Below are 25,388 nucleotides of genomic sequence, written 5' to 3' on the forward strand. Positions count from 1 at the left end.
CTTAGAGGTCAGTGGTAGGCACACACGTAGATGAAAAGATGCCCAAACTGCTTTGTATATGAAATGAAGGGAATCTGAGAGTGGGGAAACCTAAGAAGCTGAGAAGGGCTGGAGGGGAGAAAGAGTCCAAGCAGCATGGCGGGGAGCTGGAACCTCCCAAAAAAGGTGAGTGGTTCATTCGAAATTCGTCTGATAGTCAAATGAGTTTTAGGAGGAAGAATTTCTAATATTCAATTTTTGAGATGTAAACTCCTTCTGTATCCCAGAACCTTCAGTAAAGTCTAGTGAAATTATACATCTGGGCGTAGTGGTGCTATGGAATGTGAAAAGGAAGTAGCAGCAACAGGAAGTCGAGTGGCCCTTTGGTTGTCATGCAAACAGAGTGAGCAGCATCCTGTGGGAGGGGAGGGGAGAAAAGACAGGAGGTCCCTGCAGTGGCCCCAGCCCACGTGAGAACAACCCCTTGTTTCCTAAATACACTGGGAAAGGTAGACCTGAAGGGGGTTGGCTGATGTTTGCTTTACATATAAATGATCATACACCCACACGGAAGAAAAACGGCAAGGAAATAAACCAAAACAGTTAAGTGTTGTCATCTTGGGGTGGTAAATGACTGAGTTTTATCTTCTTCTTCATAATTTTTTTTTTTTTTTTTTTGAGATGGAGTCTTGCTCTGTCGCGCAAGTGATGCTGGAGAGCAGTGGCACAATCTCAGCTCACTGCAACCTCTGCCTCCCCGGTTCAGGCGAATCTCCTGTCTCAGCCTCCCCAGTAGCTAGAACTACAGGTGCACACCACTGCGCCCAGCTAATTTTTGTATTTTTAGTAGAGACAGGGTTTCACCATGTTGGCCAGGCTGTTCTCAAACACCCAACCTCAGGGGATCCACCCACTTCGGCCTCCCAAAGTGCTGGGATTACAGGCCAGAGCCACCGCGCCTGGGCTTCTTCTTTGTAATTTGTCATACTTTTCAATGCTAAATTAAATTTAGCCTAAAGCTGCCTCCTTACGTATTCTAAGTTTGGCCTAAAGGTTTCTTTGTACATAATGAACCATAGTGAACTGAAAACTAGCTGGATGTGTAAACAGTCTGCAACCTACTCTTATGTCAATCAACTGAGTTTTAGCCAATCAAAGGCAACCAACTGTTCAAACTGAGTTCAAATAAGGCAAATGCAGAGCTGTTAAGTATCAGCTGTTTCTGTACCTGGCTTCCACTTTTTTGTACGGTGGTTTTCCTTTTTCTGTTTCGTAAATCTTCTTCCACCATGTGGCTGCACTGAAGTCTCTCTGAGCCTCTTCGGGCTTGGGAGGCTGCCCGATTCACGAGTCATTCTTTGCTCAATTAAACGCTGCTAAATTTAATTTGTCTAAGGTTTTTCTTTTAGTATCAATAACTTCTGCAACTATGATGCTTTACTTTTGTAATTAGAAAATTTTTTTTTTCTTTTTCTTCTTTTTTTTTTTTTTTTTTTTAGACAGAGCCTCGCTGTCACCCAGGCTGGAATACAGTAGTACGATCTTGGCTCACTGCAACCTCCGCCTCCTGGGTTCAAGTGACTCTTCTGCCTCAGCCTCCTGAACAGCTGGGACTACAAGCATACACCACCACACCCGGCTAATTTTTGTATTTTTAGCAGAGACAGGGTTCCACCATGTTGGCCAGGCTGGTCTCAAACTCCTGACCTGAGGTGATTCACCCGCTTTGGCCTCCCAAACTGCTGGGATTACAGGCGTGAGTCACCATTCCCGGGCAGAAACTATATTTAAAAAGTCACCACTGACCATTATCATCCCTTCAGAGAGAGCTGGGGAATGAGGGGAAGAGGAACTTGGGAGAAGAGGTATGAAAAGGGATTCAGAAGGGTTTCCTAGGCAGAAAGCACTGCCTTTTCATGGGGCACTGTCCTGGGGATGGTTAGGGTCATGAGGGACCCTGGGTGTTTTGGTAGAGGAACAGCTGTGAGCCGGTCCAAGGGAAACACCTGGTAGTGCTCTCACTCCCAAGATGCCTGATTAAGCCAAGGACTTTCTTCATCCTACCCCAATAAGGAAGCTCAGTAAGCTGGCATCTGCCTGATGCACAAGAGGGTGGGGCAGGCCCGAGGCTGCCAGCCCCATGGCTTCTCTCTCAGATGTCTCCTTCTCCTACGAGCCTCTGCCATCCTCTGTTTCTCTTCCCACCAGAAAGCTTTCTTGCTTGTTAAGCTCCCCTGGGGACTCAAATGATCACAGCGTGTATCTTCTCTTCCTGGCAGGCAAATCCTTATTTTCCGCTGTCAGATTCTCAACTGGTCTGACTTGTGAGAGTGCCTGAAGTTCTTTCCCTGCTGTTTCATTTCAAAGACAGGGTCGAGGGAATCCTGGGGCAAAGTGTGAAAAGTGGCAGGGAACAGGCACTTTCTAACTGAGCCTTATTCACTTGGAGAATCTCAGGCTGGAGATAATGTGTGCCTAGAACCCAGAGTTTCTAAGTGTTTCTTAGACTGACCCAAATCCTGAGAAGCTGGAAGGGGCATACACCCCTGACCCAAAGGCTCTTGGTCATGGTGAAGCTCTGCGGTCTTTCAACTAACTGATGAGTTACATGTTCACTCAGCCTCCCTAGACCAGGAATACACCAGGCATGGTGGTGGGAAATGTCCACACCAAAGGTTGTTGGCTTATACCTTCTCACCTCCCCTCTCTTGCAGACACTTAGGGAGATGGCACTCTTTCCCCTGGCCCGTTTTGCCCTCAGCTTTTTGCTCACTTGCTTCCCATGTTTCCCTATAGCCTTCTTTGCTGCATTCTTTCCCCCTCTCTTTCTCTATATTTTCCTCTGTCTTCATGCATACTGCAGTAGGAGTTAGATTCAAATATTAACTAGCATCTATTAAGCATCTGTTATGAGCCAGGCACTGTGCTAGGCATGGGTGCATATATCATTAAATTTAATCACCATAACAATCCTGTGTGGTACATTATTATTACTCCCATGCTGTCATGGAAACAGAAGCCACAGTGGCTGGGTCCTGTCCAAGGTTAATGGAGGAAGAAGTAGGGAAGCTAGGATTCAGATTCAGATTTCACTATGTAAAGACCTGTTTCCATTATGCCACATCGCCCCTCAGGTTTTCTGAGGTCTAGGTTGCTTCCTGTCTTTTCCTCTGTGATCTATCTTCCTTGCCATCCTCATGGGCACACATGGGATACCCCCCTCTCTGTATAGGCATCAGAGTCCACTCAAGTTTCCAATGGTCCTGTGGTCTCCACAACCTGGAGGTGCAGATCCATTAGAGAAACAAGTGCAGTTCTGATTGGACATAAGCAACAGGCCCAGAATCACATCCCCAAATGCTCAGATCCAGCCCAGAATCCCCAGGGCTTTCCAGCCTTGAGCCATGGGTGGGAACTCTCTGAGATGCTGTAACTCAGCCAGCAACTGTTCTCTCAAACTCTTCCCAGTCTGTTTATCAAAAGCTTTTGTTTTATTTTGTTTTTTGTTTTCACTGCTACCAGTACTTCCTGGTCTAATGTAGCCAGCATTGCCAGGTTTCTGATGCTGAATGGCTGCTTGATTAGTTGAATTTGGGGATAATCTAGGAAGGTGCAGCAGCAATGAGTACTATTTGGTGCCATCAACTTAGATTCCCAGGCCCAGATAAGATTTTATATAGGTTTCAATTCCTACTCATTTTCTCTCAGAAATCCAGTGCTTGACTGTATCATCCAAGGAGGCTTTGACATCCCTTTGGTTTACCCTGAAATTTGCAAAGGTTGCCTTGGAAATCTCAGTTGGGATCGTTTAATGCTTATTTGTCAGCACATACCAGTAAGCTGGAATAAAAGAGAGCTTGTCTCCTGTTTCCTTCCCAGATCTGACTGCTCCCAGAAAGATCAAGGCAGGGAGGGGGTTGCTCGAAGCCCTTTGAAATCCTGGATAGTTCAATGCTTCTGAAAGAAAGCTTGGCAGGAAGCTGATCTAACCCCCAGTGTTTACAGATGGGGAAACTGAGGCTCAGCAGGATGTGACTTGCTCAAAGAACAAGTTAGCAGCAGAGACTGGACTAAAACCCTGGTCCCAACTGCCCCCACTCCATTAAAAAAAAAAAAAAAAAAACAAAAAACAGAAAGGATTTAGATTTGGGCTATGAAGAGTCATAGCAAGTATCCAGTAAAGATCCAATAAATGAGTGAGCTTCCTTCTGGGTGCTCCAGCTGCTCTGGCTGAGCCTCCAACGTGCGGGATTTCTAGACTCAGGAGCTAACAAGAACCTTGGATGCTGAGCACCGACACCATGCCTTCCTCGACACCAGAAACATGTTAGTAACATTCAGATCCAGTTTACATCACAAGGGCTGACTCAGCTCTCTTCTTTGCCTCATCAGAAGATTCAAACTGTCACTAATGTGCAACAGAGTCTAGGGGGCATACTCCTACTCTGTAGGGTACCATGCTGCCAGGATTTAGCCCTGTTTATGGACTGGGATGGTGGCCACTGCAGAAAGGGAGACAAATCTTTTCATGAGATATTAAGAGAAAGTTTGAGGCGTGGGATAATGTTGCTTGACAAGTATAGACAGGGCATGATAATACCCAGAATGGCATTAAAATTATGGTTGTAGGTTATGTTTTCTTCAGAAATATTTTTAAAACGCAAAATTACTCATAATTTTTCTACAAAGATAACCCATGTCATCATTTTTCTTGAAAAAAAGAAGTAATAATGCATGTAGGTAGAGAAGTCAAACATGACAGGAAGATTTAAAGTTAAAAGTTAAGCCAGGTGCGGTGGCTCACGCCTGTAATCCCAGCACGTTGGGAGGCCAAGGCCGGGGGATCACTTGAGACCAGGAGTTAGAGACCAGCCTGGCCAACACAGCGAAACCGCATCTCTACTAAAAATACAAAAAGTTAGCTGGACATGGTGGTGCACGCCTGTAACCCCAGCTACTTGGGAGGCTGAGGCAGGAGAAACGCTTGAACCCAGGGGGCAGATGTTGCAGTGAGCTGATGATGCACTACTTACACTCCAGCCTGGGTGACACAGTGAGACTATGTCTCCAAAAAAAAAAAAAAAAGTTAAAATCTCTCTGTGCTATTCCTTGCCTAGCCTCTTTTTTCCAAAGGTGACAGTTAACTGCTTCTCTGGTATGATTTGAGACAATTTTCTTGAATGTGAACACGGTACTAGCATATATGTTTATTCTCTTATTAAAATTCTACACAAAGAAAATCATATTAACGACTGTTCTGCATTCTGCCTTTTCAAGTAATGTAGGTTTTGGAGACTAGTATCTCTAAGCACACACAGAACTTCTCTATTCCATGTAATGGCCACACAGTTCAGAAAGAATGATGTGGAGAATTTTTCTTTAAGACCTGGGAAGGAGATTAGAGATCTTGGAATTCAACCCTTATTTTGAATTATTTCTGAAAATCAGAAAACCATGGTCCAAGAGGTAAAATTCCTTGATCCAAGGCACACAGAAAGTTAGAGACAGAACTTGCAGTACAGGTCCCTTTTCACTAAGCGCCACTTCTGCTACGTTCTTAAAAGAAGAAGATGTCTGAAGAGAATTGGGGAAATTTTAGCCTTCAAAGAACACCCCTTTTATTTTCCTCATCAAGTATATTCTTTTTTTTTTTTTTTTTTTTTTTTTTTTTTTTTTTTTTTTTTTTGAGATGGTGTCCTGCTCTGTCGCCCAGGCTGGAGTGCAGTGGCGCGATTTTAGCTCACCGCAACCTCCGTCTCCCAGGTTCAAGCGATTCTCCTGCCTCAGCCTCCCGAGTAGCTGGGATTACAGGCACACGCCACCACGCCCAGCTAATTTTTGTATTTTTAGTAGAGATGGGGTTTCACCATGTTAGACAGGCTGATCTCAAACTCCTGACTGCAGGTGATCTACCCACCTTGGCCTCCCAAAGTGCTGGGACCACCGGCGTGAGCCACCGCGCCTGGCCAAGTATATTCTTTAATGGCTGAAATGAACTCCTAGTCTTCACATTTCTACTTCGATTTCTCAAGACCTCTTAACTGGAATTCACACACCCTAAAGCAAGGGAGGAAGAAAAGAGGAGAGACATGGGTGGGGATTTTGCAGTCTCTATGTTCATTAGAAATTATGACTCATGGGGCTTCTCACTCCCCACTGTCCATACAAATTCAGGTCACCTTCCTACTGACATGGGAGGACCTAGGGAAACAATGACCTGGTTTCAGAACACAGGACACTTTCCCATTAAGCACCCAGGATGGCCATGGAATGAGAGTCCTAATCACATAAGGCACATTCACAGTAAAAGGATGTCTAACCACCAGAAGGAAAGACTGGAAGATGGGCAAGACAGTTACCCTAAAAATGTCAAAGCTTGTCTTTGCTACAGAGACGATACTCTGTGTTGCTTTAAAGAGCAGAATATTGATGGATTAAAAGAAATTTCAGTGAGACAAGTTTTAGTATCTAAGGAAGAAACCCCTAAAGACGGAGGTGGTAGGGTGAATGGCTAAGACTGCAGGCTTTGGAATTACAGCCCCGGTGGTTGAGAGATCCCAGTTGGCTACATACCACTATGTGATCATGGGCAAGTGATGTAACTGTTCCAAGGCTGACTTTTCTGTCTCACAGAGTTGTATAGATCAAATGAAATTATATATGTGTAAGTTCATGTAAGGCAGGGACCTTGTCCTTCATATTAACTGCTGTATACCCAGCCCCCAAGCCTGGGGTCTGGTGTATAATAAGTGCTCAATAAACATTAATGGAATTATTGAATTTGTTGGATTCTTAACAAGAGACAGATACTGGGACAAACATTTTCATTCATTTCAAACACATTTATGGAACATCTACTATGTGCTGGGCTCATCATGGTAATCCTTTCTGTGATTACTGATACCATTATTATTATAGTTGTTTTGGTGGTGCTAGTGGTGGTGGTTGTCAAAAAGTTTGCTTCAGATGGTGGTGAATATCCCTATCATTGGAAATGCCTAGCTCACGTGGGATGACAAGCTGGTAGTATTGACAGGGGAATTTACGCACCTATGTAGGGTTTGGGGTCATATCCAAATCCAAAATCAAAATTCCGATTTTTACAGAAATCTTGAGCTTGTTAGTACCACTTCATACTTTTGGTGGGGATATGACACTGTATGTCTGTATAAGATAGTGAGCATTACAGTGCTAATGAATAATTCCAAGGCCATATAAATACCACAAGGTAGGCTAAACTCCTTTAATCCCTGTAGCATTATCTTTGGCTTTTTTAAGTCTGGTACCATTGTCCGAGCTAGACCTTAGAGTTGCTGCTCCATGCCTGGGCCTGGGCCACACTAATCATCCAGGTGAAATGGAAAATTCTGTTCCAAACATGGATATCTGCCTTCCCAAAGGAGTTTAGGAAATCTCTAGTTGGTTGATTGAAACATTCAGTTTTCATCCTAGCTGTCTGGAGTAGGCACAGTCTGGTGGTGAAAGAGAACAGATGTAAGGAGAGGATTTCCTTATAGTGAATCTGGAGGTCACCCACAACCTGTGAAAGCTCTGGGAGCTGCTTTTGGCTGCTCCACATCTTGGCCTTCCTGTCTGCTCTGCAGCTGAGTTTCCTTGCCAGGGAGGGGGCACTCCCATGTATTTTGGCTGTAGGGACTCTGATTTCAAGATGTCCTAAAGAGTTCCTGGCTAAAAGCCACCTGACTTATTTCCCTTGGAGGTGGACTAAGGAGCTTCCAAATCCACTTTAGGAACTCAGCCCAATGTCTAAATTTGTAATGTTCTTCCCAGTACCTTCCTTGAAAGCATTCTGCAAGTTTCAATTCTCACTTTCTTCCTTGGAAGAAGGTATTACAAGTCCCATTTACCTGATCCTTAAGATTTATTGCTCAAGGGGCTACCTAAGGAACAGCCCCAGGTTAACAGCAGCTTAGCCAGTCAAGCTCTTCCATCGGGATGGCAAGATCTTGGCTGAGCATCTTAGCATGAGGCCTATATTCTTTTCCCTTCTTTTGACCAGTCCTTACCCTAGGAATTCATCCTCTGACTGCAAGGTTACTGCTTATCTCTAGCCCCTGACATCCTTTTCACCACTGAGTTTTTAAATTTGTAATTCATCCATCTTTACACCAACATCTGTTGAATACCCTTTGTTCTTAGCCTCTGCCTTACAGTCTGTATCCAATTTTGTCTACCTCAAATGCATCCATCCAGCCATCTTCTGGTGTCCCATTGAGGGCTGGCTTCAAGGGTGGGCAACTTGTGCTGTTGCATAGAGCCACACACTCAGAAGGAACCTGCACTTCATTTAATAATCTGGTATTGCCTTCTTGAAATTCTTAGTCGCTTTATCTTTAAGCTTGCGATTTGTTTAAGTGAAGTCTGATGGGACAACACAGTGTGAGTAGGGACAGAGGAGACGGGCACAATGCCACTCTTGGCTGCCCCATTTGCATACAGCATTCACGATGCCCCATGAGCAAAGAATTCTAGGAGCCCCACGATGCGTGAGAGTTCATCAAGACTTAATTACGCCCATAACCAAGTGACTATGCTGCCAGTCCCAAAGGGCCGTTCTTTCCATTCAAACTAGAAATGGCTTCAAACGTGGAAAAAAAATGTTCTCAGAAACAAATAATTTAGGAACCCTATCATATCCTTTCCTACCTATGTTGCTTTCCCATATTAGCCAACCACTCATGCTGAAAATGATAACACAGAAGGAAAGGGTAGGGTCACGTGTAGTCCCTTTTCCTTTCCTGGCTCATCTGAAAGCCTGGTAGAAATTGCACATATGAAGTATGCATATAAAGTACACATATAAAAAAGGGAAATAAAAATAGTTCAGTTTATTTGGTGCAGCATTTCCACTGTTCTAGTAAGAATAAATACATATGCATGTAGGAGCTACAGAAGTATAAATTGTATAATTTTTATAATTCCTCATATAAGTAAAGTGTACCTATAAGTTCATTTAAAACTGGCACCACACAATATAAAGAATAGTAAAATCTATGCTAATAATTAAATTTTTAAATTTTTTTATTTGCAATGACATTAAATAGCAAATACAAAGCACCATGTCAAGTCGACAGAAAGAATGAAAGAAAAAAGCTTTATCTTTTAGGATCGTTAGCGACACTTCCTGCCTGCCTTTTCAACAAAGAGTCCTACATTTCATTTCACGCTGGGCCCTGCAAATTATGTGGCTGGCTCCGATCCCATGGCTTTAAGACATGTCCACAAGCACTGAAAAGCTTGTTTCAAACCAGCACCATCCCAGGCCTTTTCCCAGTGTGACTTCCTTCTAGGCCTTGCCACATCCCTATCCCAAGGCTTCATTTGAGATCAATGGATATTAGGTGCCCCTTTGGTAAGATCAACAAAAATCTCCTAAACATAGCTCTCAGTAGATGGGAAAATGAAGGTAAAATAAAATGGCAGGGGCTTATCCAAGGTCACAAGGTATCCCAGGGACAGAGACACAAGCTCCTAGCCTTCAGGTCCAATGCCATGGTTTGTTGATTTCCATCTTTCCTGCTGGCCTTGAACATCATTTGAAGATACCAACAAAATCATTGTGTGTTGTATCCCTTTGATCATACTTCAGCTAGGGCCACCATAGCCCCACAGGAACCAATGTAGGGCAAAAGGCTCTGCCCTTCAAAGGGTTCTACACAGAACATTCCAAGGCCCCAGGGGAGTCCTGTATCTTGTTCAATGTCAAGAAGAGTCCATCAACAGGCCAATACATGCTTCCTCTGTAGGCTCTGTAAAGATCAGATTCCTATGTCTCCCCAGGAAGGTCAGGATATCTTTTCTAATCATTGTATCAGGATCATCTGAAATACTGTAGAAACAGAATGCTCCCCACCTATTTCTTTGAATTTCTTGGAAAATAAGATACACAAAAATTACATCCAGGGGCCCAGCACAACTGGTCAGATCCCTTCCAACCAAAAGGAAATCCCAGCCAGAAGAGACCACAACCTGGAGCCGTTTGCAAATTGCCTGCACATCCTTCATGTGTCCCCTCAAGTCATCCAAACAGATTTTTAGACCAACATCTCTTAGCACATTCTAGCTGTCCCCTTGCTATGCTTTTGGAGGCTTCCATGTGGAGTACAAGGGTTTACTGAGCCTAGATTTACTCCAGAAGCCTCATAACTACCTCTTGTTTGGAGCAGTGATGCCCTTAGCAACACAGCTTAATTTTCCAGGTACTTCTGGGCTAGTAGTCCAACTTCCTCCTAAAACCCAGTCCTCTCTCTCCATATACAGCTTTATGTAGAAGGAGGACAGATCCTTGATTAAATATATTCAGACTGCCCCAGAACCTGGAGCTTGTTGGGCTACTCAGCTGGTGCTGCAACTCTGGTAGAAGGGTCAACTGCCTTTCTTCCAGAATAAACCCCCAGTTGCTGGTCTCCTTCCTTTTAGCAGGCACACAGGCGAAAAGATATCTCATGGGCCATGCTGCACTGTTCTGGCTCTAACAGCAATACCAGTGATCATCTTTCCTTTCTTTCTAGCCAATGAGAAGTATAAATACACATTAAAACTTTTCTGTTGCCATTTAAAATAATCTTCATGAAAATATTTTCACAAAATGTGAAAAATGCTTCTGACATAAGTAAACGGGATTAAAAGCAGGATACCTGATTGTATACACAGAAGGACCTCAGCTTTGTAAACTGTTTACATTTATTCACAGAAAAAAATACAGGAAGGAAATACACCACAATTGGTTTCTAATTGGATTACAGGTAATTGCGTATTTTCTTCTTTAAATGTTTTAGTATTTTACAAAAGAAAATACATATTACAGGCATTGATTATTTTGTAATCTAACCAAAAAGGATATTTCTTATTAGCAAGGACTTCTGAAATAGTCAGCACTGATTTTATACATAGCCCTGAAGGAAACAAACGTAAGGCTTCTACTTCTCCCCAGAGTGACTTTTAAGTGGAACCATCCTCCTAGCTGAATTTTCTATACAGGATACAGATTTTGGCTTTGACAAAACTGCTTTGCTTATAATCACTCTTTTCTTTCTTTTGTGAAACTTGACATCTGGAAATAGCCAGTTAGAGCCTTGAATCAAAGTACTCTATTTCTTTCTCCTGGTTACCAGGCCTGAGATCTCCCAAAGGAATTTCCAAAGTGCAAGGCTTTGGAGCCCACCTGAAACTGGGTGGGCTCAAGTGAGACAGAGGACCAGAGGATGCTGACTTTGTGCATCAAAGTATGATGACAAGAACATTGCCTTTGGAGAAGAATGGCTCCGGAGCCTTGAGCTTTTTCTCTGCAAAACTGATGATCATATTTCTTTTATACAGATTATAAAGATTTAAAGAGACAAGGTATGGAGGATGCCTAACAGCACACACAATTAATTATTAATATAAGTGGTGAGCACTGGAGAAGGCAGCAGAGGGGAAAATCTGCTATTGCTACTTTCCATTCTCTGACTGTTGAAGTTTTCCAGTGTGTGAGGTGAGGATGGGAGTGGTGGAGCTGTCCAGATTTCAGCCCCACCCTAACTGGGCTGGCCTGACCAAGCACACATCTTTGATTTCACCGTGGAAATGTAACCACGTCTGGGGTGGAGGGCAGGCAGTGCTAGCCACTGGCTGGCAGCCCTAGAATGTCCATGGATAATACTGACTAAATATAAGACTCCATTACCACTCCAAAGTCACCGCATTAGCAATCCACAGTGCCTCTTCCTCCACCCATGGCTGCTCTGCCCTTTAACTATTCATGGGGCAGCAGCCAGTATGCCAGAGACTTATGGGAACTAAAAGACTCAAGCTGTATCTTATAATGGATTGAAAGAGTCAATTTTTGCTGTACTACAATTTCATCTGCTGCTATTACTGCTAGTATTGCTATTAGCACCACCATTCCTCCAACTGCTGCTACTACTACTCTATTAATCCTTTAAGTCTGTAAACTACTTTACAATTTACAAAGTACCTCCGCAGCCTGGGTTTTACCTGATCAAAAATGAGACTGGGCATGGCATTCTGAGAAGATAAAGGTACGCTAGTACTAGAAACCTCAGAGGGAACAGAGAGATCTGCATTTAAGAACAGAGCAGAATTGCCAGTATTTATTTTTACTCCCCTAACTGCCTGGGCTTCAGACACATTCACCATCCTCTGCCACACCCAGTCATTCTTCCACCCCTACCCTGCTCTGTCCATAGACAGTTTAGGCAACCTCACATGTTAGGAACTAGGAGGAACTGCCCTTTATTTGGTTGGAGAAGGTTGACCATGCCAAAATCTCACCAAATGGGGCAACAGAAGAGGAGAGAATGCTTTTCAAGTCGCCTTTGCCAACCTCTCCCACCTTCTCACAGGAAGGCCCTGGCAAGAGCCAGACTCTTCCTTTTTTTAAGAGACTTCAAATATTCCTGCGCCTAAATTAAAAATTTTTTAAATGCCTGATTTTGGCCCTTATTCTCAAAGGGAATGTTGGAATGCATACCTTCTTTGCCCAAGAGAAGGGCCTCCTTTTCCTTCACCCCTAGCAGCCAGCTGGCGAGAGGACTGATGCTACACATAGTGAGAAGGGGGCAGGGAGGAGAGGGAGAATGCAGCATAGTTCAAGCCCAACCATGAACCAAGCTTCCTTTGAGATTGCAATCTTCACCTGGCAACCAGGAGCCCCAGCAGAGCTCAGAGAGAAGAAAGTGGCATTCTGGAATCCATTTTGCTCAAGATGCTGAAGGCATGATATCAAACTCCCCTTTGCTACTGGGGCCAAAAAACTTGGGGAAGATCTTACCTACAGGGATGCGGTTAGTTGGGGAAAAGGCGAGGACCAGTCCTGGTGCTAATGCTACCTGAGGAGAGCAGACAGGTGCGTGGCCTCCCTCGGGACCTACCCGCAGGAAAAAGCTGGGCTAGCGGTGGTTGCGGGGGCCCACGCCGGGCGCTGCTTCCGCATTTTGGACCCAGGTCCACTGGTGAGCAGTAACAGCAGCAGCCATAGCCAGGCCAGCTGGGTCCCCTTCTATCTATCCAGTCATTTCTAGGTGAGATTTACGATGTATGCTAGCGAAGGGACAAGAGATGACTATGGTCTTTGAAAGCCATAATCCTGAAAGTCACACTTTTTCCAAAGCGCCTCCCTCCCAGGTTCTCCCCAGGAGCAGCACAGTCACAGCAGGAGAATCTGCACCGCGGGAGCGCCGCAGTGGTCGGCGGAGGGACCGGGCCAAAGAACTGGGACCGCGGAACTGGGGGCGCGGCGCGGCGCGGCGCGGCTCACCTGCCAGGCTGTTGTAACAGTCGATCTCGATGGCTTCCACCGTCTTGCTCTGCTCCTCCGAGAGGCGGCCGGGCTTGGGGGCTCCAGCCGGGGAGGCCGCGCGCGAGTCCCGCTCCCGTTCCCCGGGGGGCGGCAGCAGCCCCTTCAGCTCCAGCAACGCCCGGTGGTATTTGCCGATAGCTTCACGGAATTTCTTGTCCTTGTAGCACTGCGCCCCTTGGCTTTTGAACTCGTGCGCTCGCCGGATGAGCTCGGCCGGCTCGGCCGCCGCCCCAACCTGGCCCCGCGCCGGGGCTCCTCCGCCGCCGCCCGGGACGCACAGCGGCGGCGGTGGCCGCTGCCCCTCTCCGGCCGCGGGTGGGCTCGGGTTCCCTTTGGCCCCAGCCACCGAGCCCTTTCTCTCCATTCGGCCGCCGCCCCAGCGCCTGGTGCGCGCCGCGATCTGCCCGCCGCCGCCGCGCCTTCCTGGGTTTAAAAGCCGCGGGCGCGGGCCCCGCGCCTCGCAGGCTTCGTGGCGGCCGTGACACCCCGCGGCGGTCTGGCGCCCCGCACTCCCATTCTCTCTGCTGCTGCCAGAGGCTGCTCCCGCCGCCGCTGCTGCCGCCGCCGCCGCCGCCGCCTCGGACGCCGGCCCCTCCCCGCCCCCCCCACCCTGCTCCACGCCGCCTGCTCCCGCCCTCCTCCCTCCGCAACCTGCGGGTGGCGGGGGCCGGTGCTCGCGGGCCCGGGGCTAGCGCTGCGGGGAGACTGTGGCCCCTAGTGGGGTGGCGGGGATGGTCGCTGACCCGGAAGAAGCTTGGCTGGCCCAAAGGAGGGGAGGATTAATGACAAAGACGGTCCCGCTCTTTCCCATTCAATCCCGCTCTCCGAGGCACGCCTCGTCTGAAAGGCGGCGGGGTTGGGGGGTGGGGGTGTAGGGGGAAGGGGAGTGAGTGTGTGTGTGTAGGGATGGGGGCGGCGGCGACGAAATGCGTGCAGAAATAGATTTCTTAACTACAAGAAAAGGTGCGGCGGGGAACAAGGGGCGCAGGCGCAAGCCGTAGCTTGTAGGTCTTTGCAGTAAGGTGTTAATATTTTTAAGGGGGCAGGGCCTCCTTTTTGTGGATCCAGGTTGTCGCTGAGGTGTGTCTCGGTGTGTATGGCCGTTGGGGCGTCCAGAACGCGGCGTGCTGTACAGCGTGTGGGGCGCCGTATTCTGGGAGCCTGTGTGTGCGTGCGCTGTGTATAGGCAGCTGTGCAGAATGAATCACAGACATCAGAGATGGAGAGCACCTGTTACTGTGGGTCATGGGCTTGGCGTGTGTCCGGTCTAGTTTCCATTTACAGGACAGTTCTGTGCCCTTCCTCAGGAGGTCCCATTCCTTCCTTCTTTTGGTCAATTCTGAGTGTCAGCTGTCTACTGGGAATTTTCTAAGGCTAAGAGGCAAAGATAGGCAAGTCACTCCCCTGACCTCAAGAAACTCCCAGTCTACAGGCAAAGATACACCACCAGCCGGGAGAGTTTCTGGACCAGGTACAGATGGTGTCTGTCACTGGGGAGGAACGAAAAGTGCTGTGCAGCCCTGAGGAGGGGAGGGAGAGGTAGCTTTTTGAGTAGTGGTAGATCAGGAGGCTTTATGGAGGAAATAGCATTTGAGGACCTTGAAGCCTGAGTAGGATTTGGCATGAGGAAATAGAAGGAAGTGGCATAGCCGAGTGAGGAAATCCAGCGGAAGTCCTGATGTTTGAAATCTCAGGTGCGTTTAGGGCATAGTGATTTGATTTTATGGCCTAATGGGAAATAGTAGGAAATGATTGGGTTGCATTATGGGAGCTTTTGGATGAAGAATTTGGATCTGATTTTGGAGGCAATGGAGAAGCCTGACATATTTTTTAGTGCCCTCCCCTCCTTAATGTTGAGAAAAAAAAAGATTCTACAGCACCGGTTGTCAGAGTGCTGTTCACAGACCTGCAGTGTCAGCATCACCTGGGAAACAGTCAGAAATGCAAATCCTAGGATCCTACTCCAGACCTACGAAATCAAACTCTGGGGGTGGGTCTCAGTTAACCAGTATATTGGTTCAGATACGCTGCTTTAAAACCTTGCTATTCAAGTGTAGACCTTGGGCCAATATCATCAGCATCACAGGAGAACCTGTCAGAAATGCAGAATCTGAAAATCCCATACCTACTAACCCAGAAGCTGCATTTTAACGAGCGTACTGGGTGATTTGTTTACCTATTAAAGTGTGAGAAACACTGTTCTAGAGACTTTGGAAAATACAGTAAAGTACAAAGAACCCCCCAGTCTATACCCAGTTGTATTCTTTGTTAATATTTTGATGTAATTCCTACCAGTTGTTTTCTAGGCATCTATATTTGTAAAAAGTGCTCTTTTAGCAAACATAAGTAGTATGGAACAATATCTACAATTCATGTACTGTTTTGTTGTTGTTCTTTTCTTTTTTTTTTTTTTTTTTTTGAGTCAGAGTCTTTCTCTGTCACCCAGGCTGGAGTGCAGTGGCGTGATAATTGCTCACTGCAGCCTCAAACTCCTGGGCTCAAGGGATCCTCTCACCTCTCACCTTATCCTCGTGAGAAGTTGCAACTATAGGTGCACACCACCACCCCTGGTCAATTTTTTTTTTCGTAGAGACAGGGTCATGCGATGTTCCCCAGGCTTGCTTCCTGTGCTTTTTACTTTACATTATATGTAATTAAATATTCTTTTAAAACCTCATTTTTAATATTCTGTACAATATTCCATTGTAAGTGGCCAGGTGCAGTGGCTCATGCCTGTAATCTCAGCACTTTGGGAGGCAGAGGTGGGCAGCTCACCTGAGACTAGAAGTTCAAGACCAGCCTGGCTAACATGGTGAAACCCCATCTCTACTAAAAATACAAAAACCAGCCGGGCGTGGTAGTGGGTGCCTGTAATCCCAGATACTTGGGAGACTGAGCAGGAGAATCACTTGAACCTGGGAAGCAGAGGTTGCAGTGAGCCAAGATTGTGCCATTGCACTCTAGCCTGGGTCACAGGGGGAGACTCCATCTCAAAAAAAAAAAAAAAAAAAATTCCATTGTAAGTGTACCGTAGTGAACCTAAGCATTCTTCTATAGTCAGGCAGATTTTGCTGTTATAAATAACACTGAGATAAAAATAATAGATACCACCTACATATAGTATTTACATTGTGCCAGGCATTGGGTTAAGCACTTAACATATAGTAATCCACTGAATCTTCATAATAACTTAGTGAAATCAGTGCTATTGTTATCCTCATTTTAGACACCAAGACACAGAGACTTGCCTGAGATTACACTGCTAATGAGTAGTGAAGCTGGGACTTAAACCCAAGAAATCTGGCTCCAGAATCTATGCTCTTAACTACCTTTATACTTAAATTTTTGTCCAAATTTATTTTTTCTTACAAAACATTATTTCAAGTTTTAATAAAGTCTCGAAGCACATTGTCAACTTGCTTTTCAGAAAGATTGTACTAACCCGTGCTCCCGTCAGCAATGTGCTAGTTTCACTGCCTCCTTGCCAACACCAAGGGTGAAGTCTTAAGAAATATTTTCTAATTTGATAAATTAAAAATGTATATAGAATTAACTGATATAGCTCTAATTATAAAGCTGAAAAATTTTCACATATACAGTTGTCATTTATAGAGAACCTAGGGCTTTTATTTGGACACAATTTTAGTGTGCTAAATTATATCTTATATTTTATATTTCTTTACTTTCCTAAATGCTTTGACATTTTTCATCTCATTTGATCCTCACATTATTCCTGGAGAAGGTAGATGATTCTCTGCCCACACAGTGCATTTGCAGTGGTATCTTACAAGTGAGACATCATATAAGTTCAGTGGTTAAAAGATTCTAGACTCAGACAAGTGTTAGCTGGAATTCTGTCTTGACTATTTCCTGGACAAGTTATTGAACTTCTGAAAACTTAATTTTCTCATTCATTAAATAGGACTACTACTTATTTCATAGGGTTGTTGTGAAGCATATCATAAGTGCTCGACAGATAGTAACTTTAATTATTGCTCCTTAAATCCTGTCATTATTGGATCCCATAAGAATGTAGTGACAGAACTCCAGTAAATTCATAAATATTTGCCAACCGCCGGCTCTTTTTACTTTAAGGTATTGCATCAGGTAGAGCAAAGAGAAGAAATTGGAGGTTGGGCACTCTGAATTTTTGTCGTTACCAGTCCCCTAAAATAACTTAGGACAGGCTACAGGAGGCAAATGTTGGATAAAGACCCAGGCCTGGGATTTGGCTCCTGTCAGAAATAAGACATTAATTGGGTCACAGTGGTCACAACCATTTAAAGGTAAGAAATACTGACATGCCAAATTGCTTTATTTTCCCACTGTGTGCTGGCTTAATGGTAGAGTATCTCACTCTTAGATTTTGGGTTTGAGGACAAGGCTATGAGAAACATGTAACCCATGTGGTACCACCCTGTGTGTGAGGCAGAACTCAGCACAAGAGCTTAGTAGTAGGTCCGATAAAGGCAAGCATGAACGAGGAAGGGAGGGAATAGTAAGAGCGGTAGCATGGAGTGAGAGTAGAATTACTATGCCCATCTGTCCCGCTCCACAGAGTTGTCTGTGTATGTCTAGAATTGTTCTGTTTGCTTGTTGTTAGTATGCTTCTGTCTCTGTTTAAGCCACTCATTGGTAAACGTGTTCTGGCTTCCCAGAAATGGTCTTCTCCCTTCAAATGGAATTAAATAAATGCCAACAAGAATTTCTTAAACATTCTTTCATTAACCATTGGCCATATGCAGAGCACTATTTTAGGAAGTGAGAAAAGACCCAAATGACAGAAAATCTGAGCATGAACTTAAGAGTCAGAAACTCAGTGCTTCTCCACGTATGTTTATAGCAGCACAGTTCACAATTGCAAAGATGTGGAAGCAGCCTCTGTGCCCATTGACTAATGAGTAGGTAAATAAAATGTGGTATGTATACACCATGGAGTACTGCTCAGCCATTAAACGGAATGAAATAACGTCTTTTGCAGCAACTTGGATGGAGCCAGAGGCCATTACTCTAAGTGAAGTAACATAAGAGTGGGAAACCAAAAAACGTATGTCCTCATATATAAGTGGGAGCTAAGCTATGAGTGTGCAAAGACATACAGAGTGGTACAATGGACTTTAGAGACTCAGAAAGGGGAAAGTAGGGAGGGCCTAGGGATTAAAAAAAAAAAAAAACTACATTAGGTACAATGTGTAATAGGTACTACCTATATATAGTATTTACATTGTGCCAGGCATTGGGTTAAGCACTTAACATATAATAATCCACTGAATCTTCATAATAACTTAGTGAAATCAGTGCTATTGTTGTCCTCATTTTAGACACCAAGGCACAGAGACTTGCCTGAGATTACACTGCTAATGAGTAGTGGAGCTGGGACTTAAACCCAAGAAATCTGGCTCCAGAATCTATGCTCTTAACTATCTTTATACTTAAATTTTTGTCCAAATTTATTTTTCCTTGGGTGATGGGTACACTAAAATCTCAGAATTCACCACTATACAATTCATGTAACAAAAACTACTTGTACCCCAAAAGCGATTGAAATAAAACAATGCTAAAAATGTAAAAAAGCATCTCAGTGCTTCTTAAACTTTAATGTGTATATGAATTGCTTGGATACCTTATTAAAATGCAGTTTTCTGACTCTGTTAATTTAGGCTGGGGCCCAAGATTATGTTTCTTTTTTTTTTTTTTTTTCTTATTTTGAGACAGAGTCTCACTCTGTCACCCAAGCTGGAGTGCAATGGCATGATCTCAGCTCACTGCAACCTCTGCCTCCCGGGTTTAAGCAATTCTCCTGCCTCAGCCTCCCGAGTAGCTGGGACTACAGGCATGTGCCACCATGCTCAGCTAATTTTTTTGTATTTTTAGTAGAGATGGGGTTTCACTGTGTCTTGATCTCCTGACCTCGTGATCCGCCTACCTCGGCCTCCCAAAGTCCTGGGATTATAGGTGTGAGCCACCGCGTCTGGCCCCAAGATTATGTTTCTAACAAGCTGTCAGGTGCTGCTGATATTGTTGGTCCATGGACCACATTTTGAAGAGCAAGTGTTTAGAGGGAAGGGAGTGTAGGATACAGTAAATTCCTCTTCAAAGTTTAGCCTGTTAACTCCCTTTAAAATTCAAGAGGGAGAAAAATTGTTAAGTACAATGAGCTCTGAGTTCCTCTTCAAAGAACCAATATGTCAGTATGTTTAGATTCCCTGTTCTTTGTTTTCCATTTTAAAGTTTAACTTCCTTGTTCTTTGTGCCTCTTTGACCCTAGTTTCAGTAAAGAACCCCCTCCTAGCCTCTGTCACCTCTTTTGTCTGTAGTCATCCTTAGTCACCTGTTCTGTCCTTAGTCATTCTTAGTCACCTGTTCTGTAACCATCCTTCCCACAGAAACTACTCACCCTGCCACTCTGGCTTGTACCCTCACTCTCTTTAAAATAGGCAATTGGAATTAGCTTAGACTTTGTGGTCCAACCCTAGCCAACAGGGGAAAGACCCAGAGGTAGGGACTAGCTGCGTTAGGATTAAGACCCCCTTACCCTCCCTTGTCTGGTGTGCTCTTGCCATTGCTCCATCCGTGAGACGCATCCTTCTGTAGAATTAAGTTGCCTTGCTGAGAAAACTTTTGCCTGAGTGCTATTTTCACTTGGTAGCACCGAGCATTTACTTCCAACAGGAGGCTCAATATCTTCCCTTCTTTACTAATCTTCACCTTTTCCCAGAGAGGGGTTGTTTACAGATTGACCAGATTCTAGGGAATCAATTGATCTATGTTTAACATGAACAGAGTTATGAACCTCCATTCAGCTTTCTCTTAATGCAGCAGGAATAGGTAAGCTGAATCAGGGCCTTCCCTTGGAATCTGGCCATGTTTTCTCTTCCTCAAATGCATAGCTAAGTGTACATTTTTTGCTTGCATCTTGTTTAATGTGGCAGGAAAGAAAGTGAGATCTTGGTGTGTCACAGGGAGACGAAGGCCCTTGTGGGCCTTTAGTATAGGCTGCTTGCTCTAACTTTGTTTTTTTGTTTTGTTTTTTTTTTGGAGACTGAGTCTTACTCTGTTGCCCAGGCTGGAGTGCAGTGGCATGATCTCGGCTCACTGCAAGCTCCGCCTCCCCTGTTCAAGCAATTCTTGAGCCTCAGCCTCCTGAATAGCTGGGATTACAAGCATAAGCCACCAGGCCCAGCTAATTTTTGTATTTTAGTAGAGAGGGACTTTCACTATGTTGGCCAGGCTGGTCTCGAACTCCTGACCTCAAGTGATCCGCCCACCTCAGACTCCCAAAGTGTTGGGACTACAGGCGTGAGCCACTGTGCCTGGCCTCTAACTTTGTTTTTGAAAGAGAGTTCTACACTAAGAAATTGGGCATTTATTCAGGTAACTATAAAGTGATGTTTTAATTTCTCATCTGTCAGTGGCACATGCATATATGGATTCTTCATGAACCTCATGAAGGAGAAAGATGACTGGGCCACATGGTAAGTTTCTAGTACTCATGGTACTTTGGCCCAATGTCATCAAAACCTGTCTCTTCTATCCTAACAAACTAGCCTTGAACACACCCCAGTGAATCCTCTAGATGCTCACACCACTAGCGGAACAGCTCATTACTGCTGAGATATGCTGGAAGATTTCCTAGAGAAGTGTGTGGAACTGTTTTGAAGGAAAGACCTTTGCATGGTCAACAGTAGAAGGCACAATGTTTGTATTCAGGCTTCAAGCATTGTGCCTGCCCCACTTCTGGATCTTGTTTCTGCCTCTTGGAGCCTTTGACTCTTCTGCTACCCACTGGTCTTGGAAGACTGGAGGCCCCTTTCTCTCCACACTCACTCTGGAGCTTGCATACCTTCTAAACAGATGGCTTGTGCTGCTTTGTCTCTTCCTTCAGCTCAATTTCTTGAGCATATGTGAGACATGTATTTGAATATCTTTTGTACTAAGCTAAGCTCTTCAGGGTTTGGTCACATGATAACCAAATCAAAGCTATTTTGGGGATGTTTTTCTAATTGCATCAAACTTAAAATTTACCTGACAAAATTATAGCATTTTCATTATCAGTTGTTATCCATATTCAATCTTCAAATATTCCTCTATGGGAAAGCAGGAGATTTTTGAGTACTTTGTGTCCAGATGTAGCTAATGTGAGATTCATATTTTCATTCATTCTACCTTCTGCCCACAACCCCAACCCAACAATAGATTTCTCTATGATTCCAGAGCCTGGTTCAGCCTGACCTTATTTAGAAAAATAAGCCCTCTCTACCTATCTCCATTGTCTCTTACCACCCAATCCATTCTCTGACTGCCTCATCTCCAGTATCATTTGAAGCCCTCCTTGGGGCCATGATATCATTTATTTGAATCAGCTACCAACCTTCCTTAGGACACTCTTCTTTCCCCTGTTCCATGTGGTCGGGTGGAACTGTCAATCATGGTGTCCTCTAGCTCCCTGCACTGCTTCTGTCACCCCGCCACTTGCTAGTACCTATTCCAAGCTTGAGCCCATCGTGTTACTCTATCTTCCTACGCCATAGTGATTGCTTTCAGGGAGAAGCACATGGACAATCAGAGTTTTCTCTGAGATTTGTATATATAGACATTGGAAGGGAGAAATTCTTTTTTCTGTTCTTTTATACTCATTAAAACATAGTTTATTAATTTATTCTTAACTTTGTATTATGGACAAATTTAAACATACACACAAAAAAGAGTGGCATAATGAATCTTTAAGAACCTATCACCCAGCTTACACAGTTATCAACAACCAATATTTATTGCCATATGTTTAGTTTTCCAGATGCACTATTCTTATATCTCTATGCCTTTGTACTTACCGTTTCCTATGTGTTTCGTGTTTCTGTATTTCTCATTTGCTTGCTCTTAGAATATTAGGTCTTCCAGTCAAAGTCACCCAGATTTGCCAAAAGAGCTGGCACAAATGTCACTTCCACTATGGAGTCCCACTGACTTCCGTATACAAGGTTGGTGTTCATTCTGCTATGTTCTGGTAGCTCCCTTTTCATGCTTTTATACTGCATAGCACTTATTTATTCAACATTCATTCAACAAACTTCTATTGAAATATTTCACTGTTTTAGGTGTTGGGGATCAATGAATAAAAAAGGCAAAAATTGTCACCTTCGTAGAATGAGGGAAGACTGAAAATAAACATCATAAATAAATAAATAACATAGGCTGTTAGAATGTGATAATTGCAGTGGGAAAATAGCTTAAGTGGAATTGGGTGTGTGTGTATGTCTTCACATTTTAAATAAGGAAAATAAGATAAGCCATACTCATCACACTGTGTAATGATTATCTGCTTGTTTTTTTGTCTCTACAACTAGACTGTAGCTATTTGAAAGCAGGGATTGTGTCTTATTCTTTTTGTAGCCAAGCACCTAGTATATATATTAGCAAGCATTCTGTAATGGTTGTGGAATAAATGGAAAAAACAGAAGAATACAAGACACCAACTCTAAATACTGTTGGTGTCAAGGAAGGTTTTTTTGTTTTGTTTTTTTGAAATGGAGTTTCACCCTGTCACCCCAGGCTGCAGTGCAAGAATGCCATCCCTGTAACTTCCACCTCCCGGGTTCAGGTGGTCCTCCCACCTCAGCCTCACAAGTAGTTGGGATTACAGGCATGTGCCAGTATGCCTGGCTAATTTTTGTATTTTTAGTAGAGATGGGGTGTTGCCATGTGGGCCAGGCTGGTCTCAAACTCCTGACCTCAAGTGACCCACCTGCCTTTGCCTCCCAAAGTGCTGGGATTACAGGTGTGAGCCACTGCACCTGGTCTTTTTAATTTTTTTTTGAGGATAGCATAGGTACATGGGAAAAAATTTAAACAGTACTCTACATAATGGAATATATATTAAAAATACTACGTGTTCCTTCTCCCCTGGCCCCAGCCCTCCAAAATCCTTCCCAATGGCATCCACTCTTAGTTGTTTTTTATGTATCACTCCAGAGATAGAGATTATCTGTCTCTCTAGCTTTCAATGTAATATATCTTCAATAATAAGTATTATCTTGGAAATCACTATATTTCAGTATACAGAACTGCTACATTTTAAAATAGAGCTATATAGTATGTGTTTTTATGAGTGCATCAGAATGTATTTCATCAGGCCTCAGTCGATGGGTATTTAAGTAGTAAAAAAGATGTTTTGGTGAACCACTTAACTAGTTGAAAAGTTAGGTTGCAGTGTGACTCTGATGCATCCAATCTTTCATATTTAACTACGTCAGTAGCTTACCTGTCGGGGAGAAGGCCAGTCTCCACACCTCTGTGTGTATCACTTAATTTCACCCATACCCATGAGGTTGTTATTCCGAGGCTCAACTTAGAAGAAGTCCGAGGTTTTCAGAGGTTCTGTAATTTAACCAAGGTCACACAGCTTGGAAGCAGGTCTGCCTTACCCCAAAGACCATGCTTTTTGCCTCCCTTAGAGTTTTTGGTATTCCTGAAATAAAGAGGATCTCTTCAGAATGCCTGGTGGATGCTCCTGGATGATCTTCGATTCTTTCTAATCTGAAGATGTTCCAACACTGTGCCACCTCTGCTATCCATTCCCTGTCTTTTTCTGTTGGCTTTATGTTCTGGTTGACCTCTGCACCAGCTGGACTCTTCACCCTCTTATGTCAGCCTTGGCAAAAGGGAGGCACCAACGTGAGACTGGAGGATGAGAGAAGAGAAATTAACATTTTTTTCCCACTTTCTCTCTGCTTTGGCACCAAGGTTTTGGCAGCAGTCAATTTGTATCACTATTATAACTGGGTGGAGGGGGGGCTTCCTCCTTGAGTCTACCTCTTAATGGGTTCTGGTAATACAATTTATTTCTCCCTTCCCTTCCCTTTCCCTCCCCTCCCCTCCCCTCCTCTTCCCTTCCCTTCCTTTTTTTTTTTTTTTTTTTTTTGCCTAAATATCTTCCCTCTCTTGCTAGTCTCTGGATGCTTCAACATTCTTTCTTGGTTTCTTTAACCATGCCCACACTTCTATAAATAAATAGTCTTTGTATTAAAAGTCTCTTCAGATGAACCATTCATTAGTTAGATTTTTGTCTTCTGTCATAATCCTATTATAAATACTATTTTAAGATATAATCTCTTCCAGGAGAACTTTAAAGACCTGATGCTATAAGCTTCAGTGACATTAATCTCTAATGGTAAAATTTCAGGCTAACTAAGGGTAATTGGAACTTTTAACTCTCAAATTCTATCTACTTGGCAGCAGCCTATTTGGCCAAGTGCTAAGACTGGCTCTGCTGTTGGTTATATGTAGTTTTTTTGGTTATTGTCTTGTTCCTCATAACTTTATATGAAACTCTGATCCTATAACCTTGGGTTTCCATTAGCAGGCATTTAACATTTTAGCAGTCTTATTTTAAATCCCCCAATCCCGCCAATCACACTACTTTTTTTCCTACAGAATTGCTAGAGAGATACTTTAGTTATCTATGGCTGTGTAACACATTATCCCCAAACTTAGCAGCTTAAAATATCATTTATCATTTTCAAACAATCTCACGGTCTCTGTGGGAGTCTCTTAGTTGTGTAGTTTTGGTTAAAGTTATTTTAAGATGTTGCAGTCCAGTTGTTGGCCAGGACTAACGTTATCTGAAGGCTCCACTAAAAGAGATTCCAGCTCCAGCCTCAGTCACATAATTGTTGGCAAGCCTCTGTTCCTTGCTGGCTGTTGGCTGAACATCTTGGCATCTTGATGATCTTCTGCATCATTGGCCCTGAGTGTCCTCACAATATGGTACCCAGCTTCCCCCAGAGCAAGAGATCTAAGAGATCCATAATCTTTTAAAACTGAGTTAAAACTGAGTCTTGGAAGTGATATATCATCACTTCTGATGACCCTTGAAGAATGGGGGGGCGGTTAGGTGTGCTGACCTCTGTGCAGTCAAAAATCCTCATATAATTTTTGACTCCCCCAAAACTTAACTAAAAGCCTACTGTTGAAGAGAAGCTTTATAACACATAAACAGTTGATTAACACATATTTTTTGTTATATGTTTTACATACTATATTCTTACAGTAAAGTAAGCTACAGAAAAGCTAATGTTATTAAGAAAAT

At 43.9% G+C, this 25,388-nt stretch overlaps 1 protein-coding gene and 1 long non-coding RNA gene across 2 annotated transcripts in view; one reads left to right on the top strand and one right to left on the bottom strand.

Annotated features, from left to right (window-relative positions):
* Nucleotides 1-14,021, bottom strand: part of TTC9 (tetratricopeptide repeat domain 9) — a 32,316-nt gene extending 18,295 nt beyond the window's left edge. The window contains exon 1 of the mRNA XM_010360634.2: nt 13,262-14,021. Coding sequence (XP_010358936.2) covers nt 13,262-13,667 — 406 coding nt within the window. The 5' untranslated portion in view covers nt 13,668-14,021. The remainder of the gene's footprint in view (nt 1-13,261) is intronic.
* A 468-nt stretch (nt 14,022-14,489) lies between these two features.
* The window catches only part of LOC104660315, a 36,061-nt gene continuing 25,162 nt past the window's right edge, over nt 14,490-25,388 (top strand). Inside the window, exons 1-2 of the long non-coding RNA XR_747697.1 lie at nt 14,490-14,774; nt 22,185-22,281. This is a non-coding gene — a long non-coding RNA (uncharacterized LOC104660315). The remainder of the gene's footprint in view (nt 14,775-22,184; nt 22,282-25,388) is intronic.

Source organism: Rhinopithecus roxellana, chromosome 5 (genome assembly GCF_007565055.1).
Source record: "Rhinopithecus roxellana isolate Shanxi Qingling chromosome 5, ASM756505v1, whole genome shotgun sequence".
NCBI lineage: Eukaryota > Metazoa > Chordata > Mammalia > Primates > Cercopithecidae > Rhinopithecus > Rhinopithecus roxellana.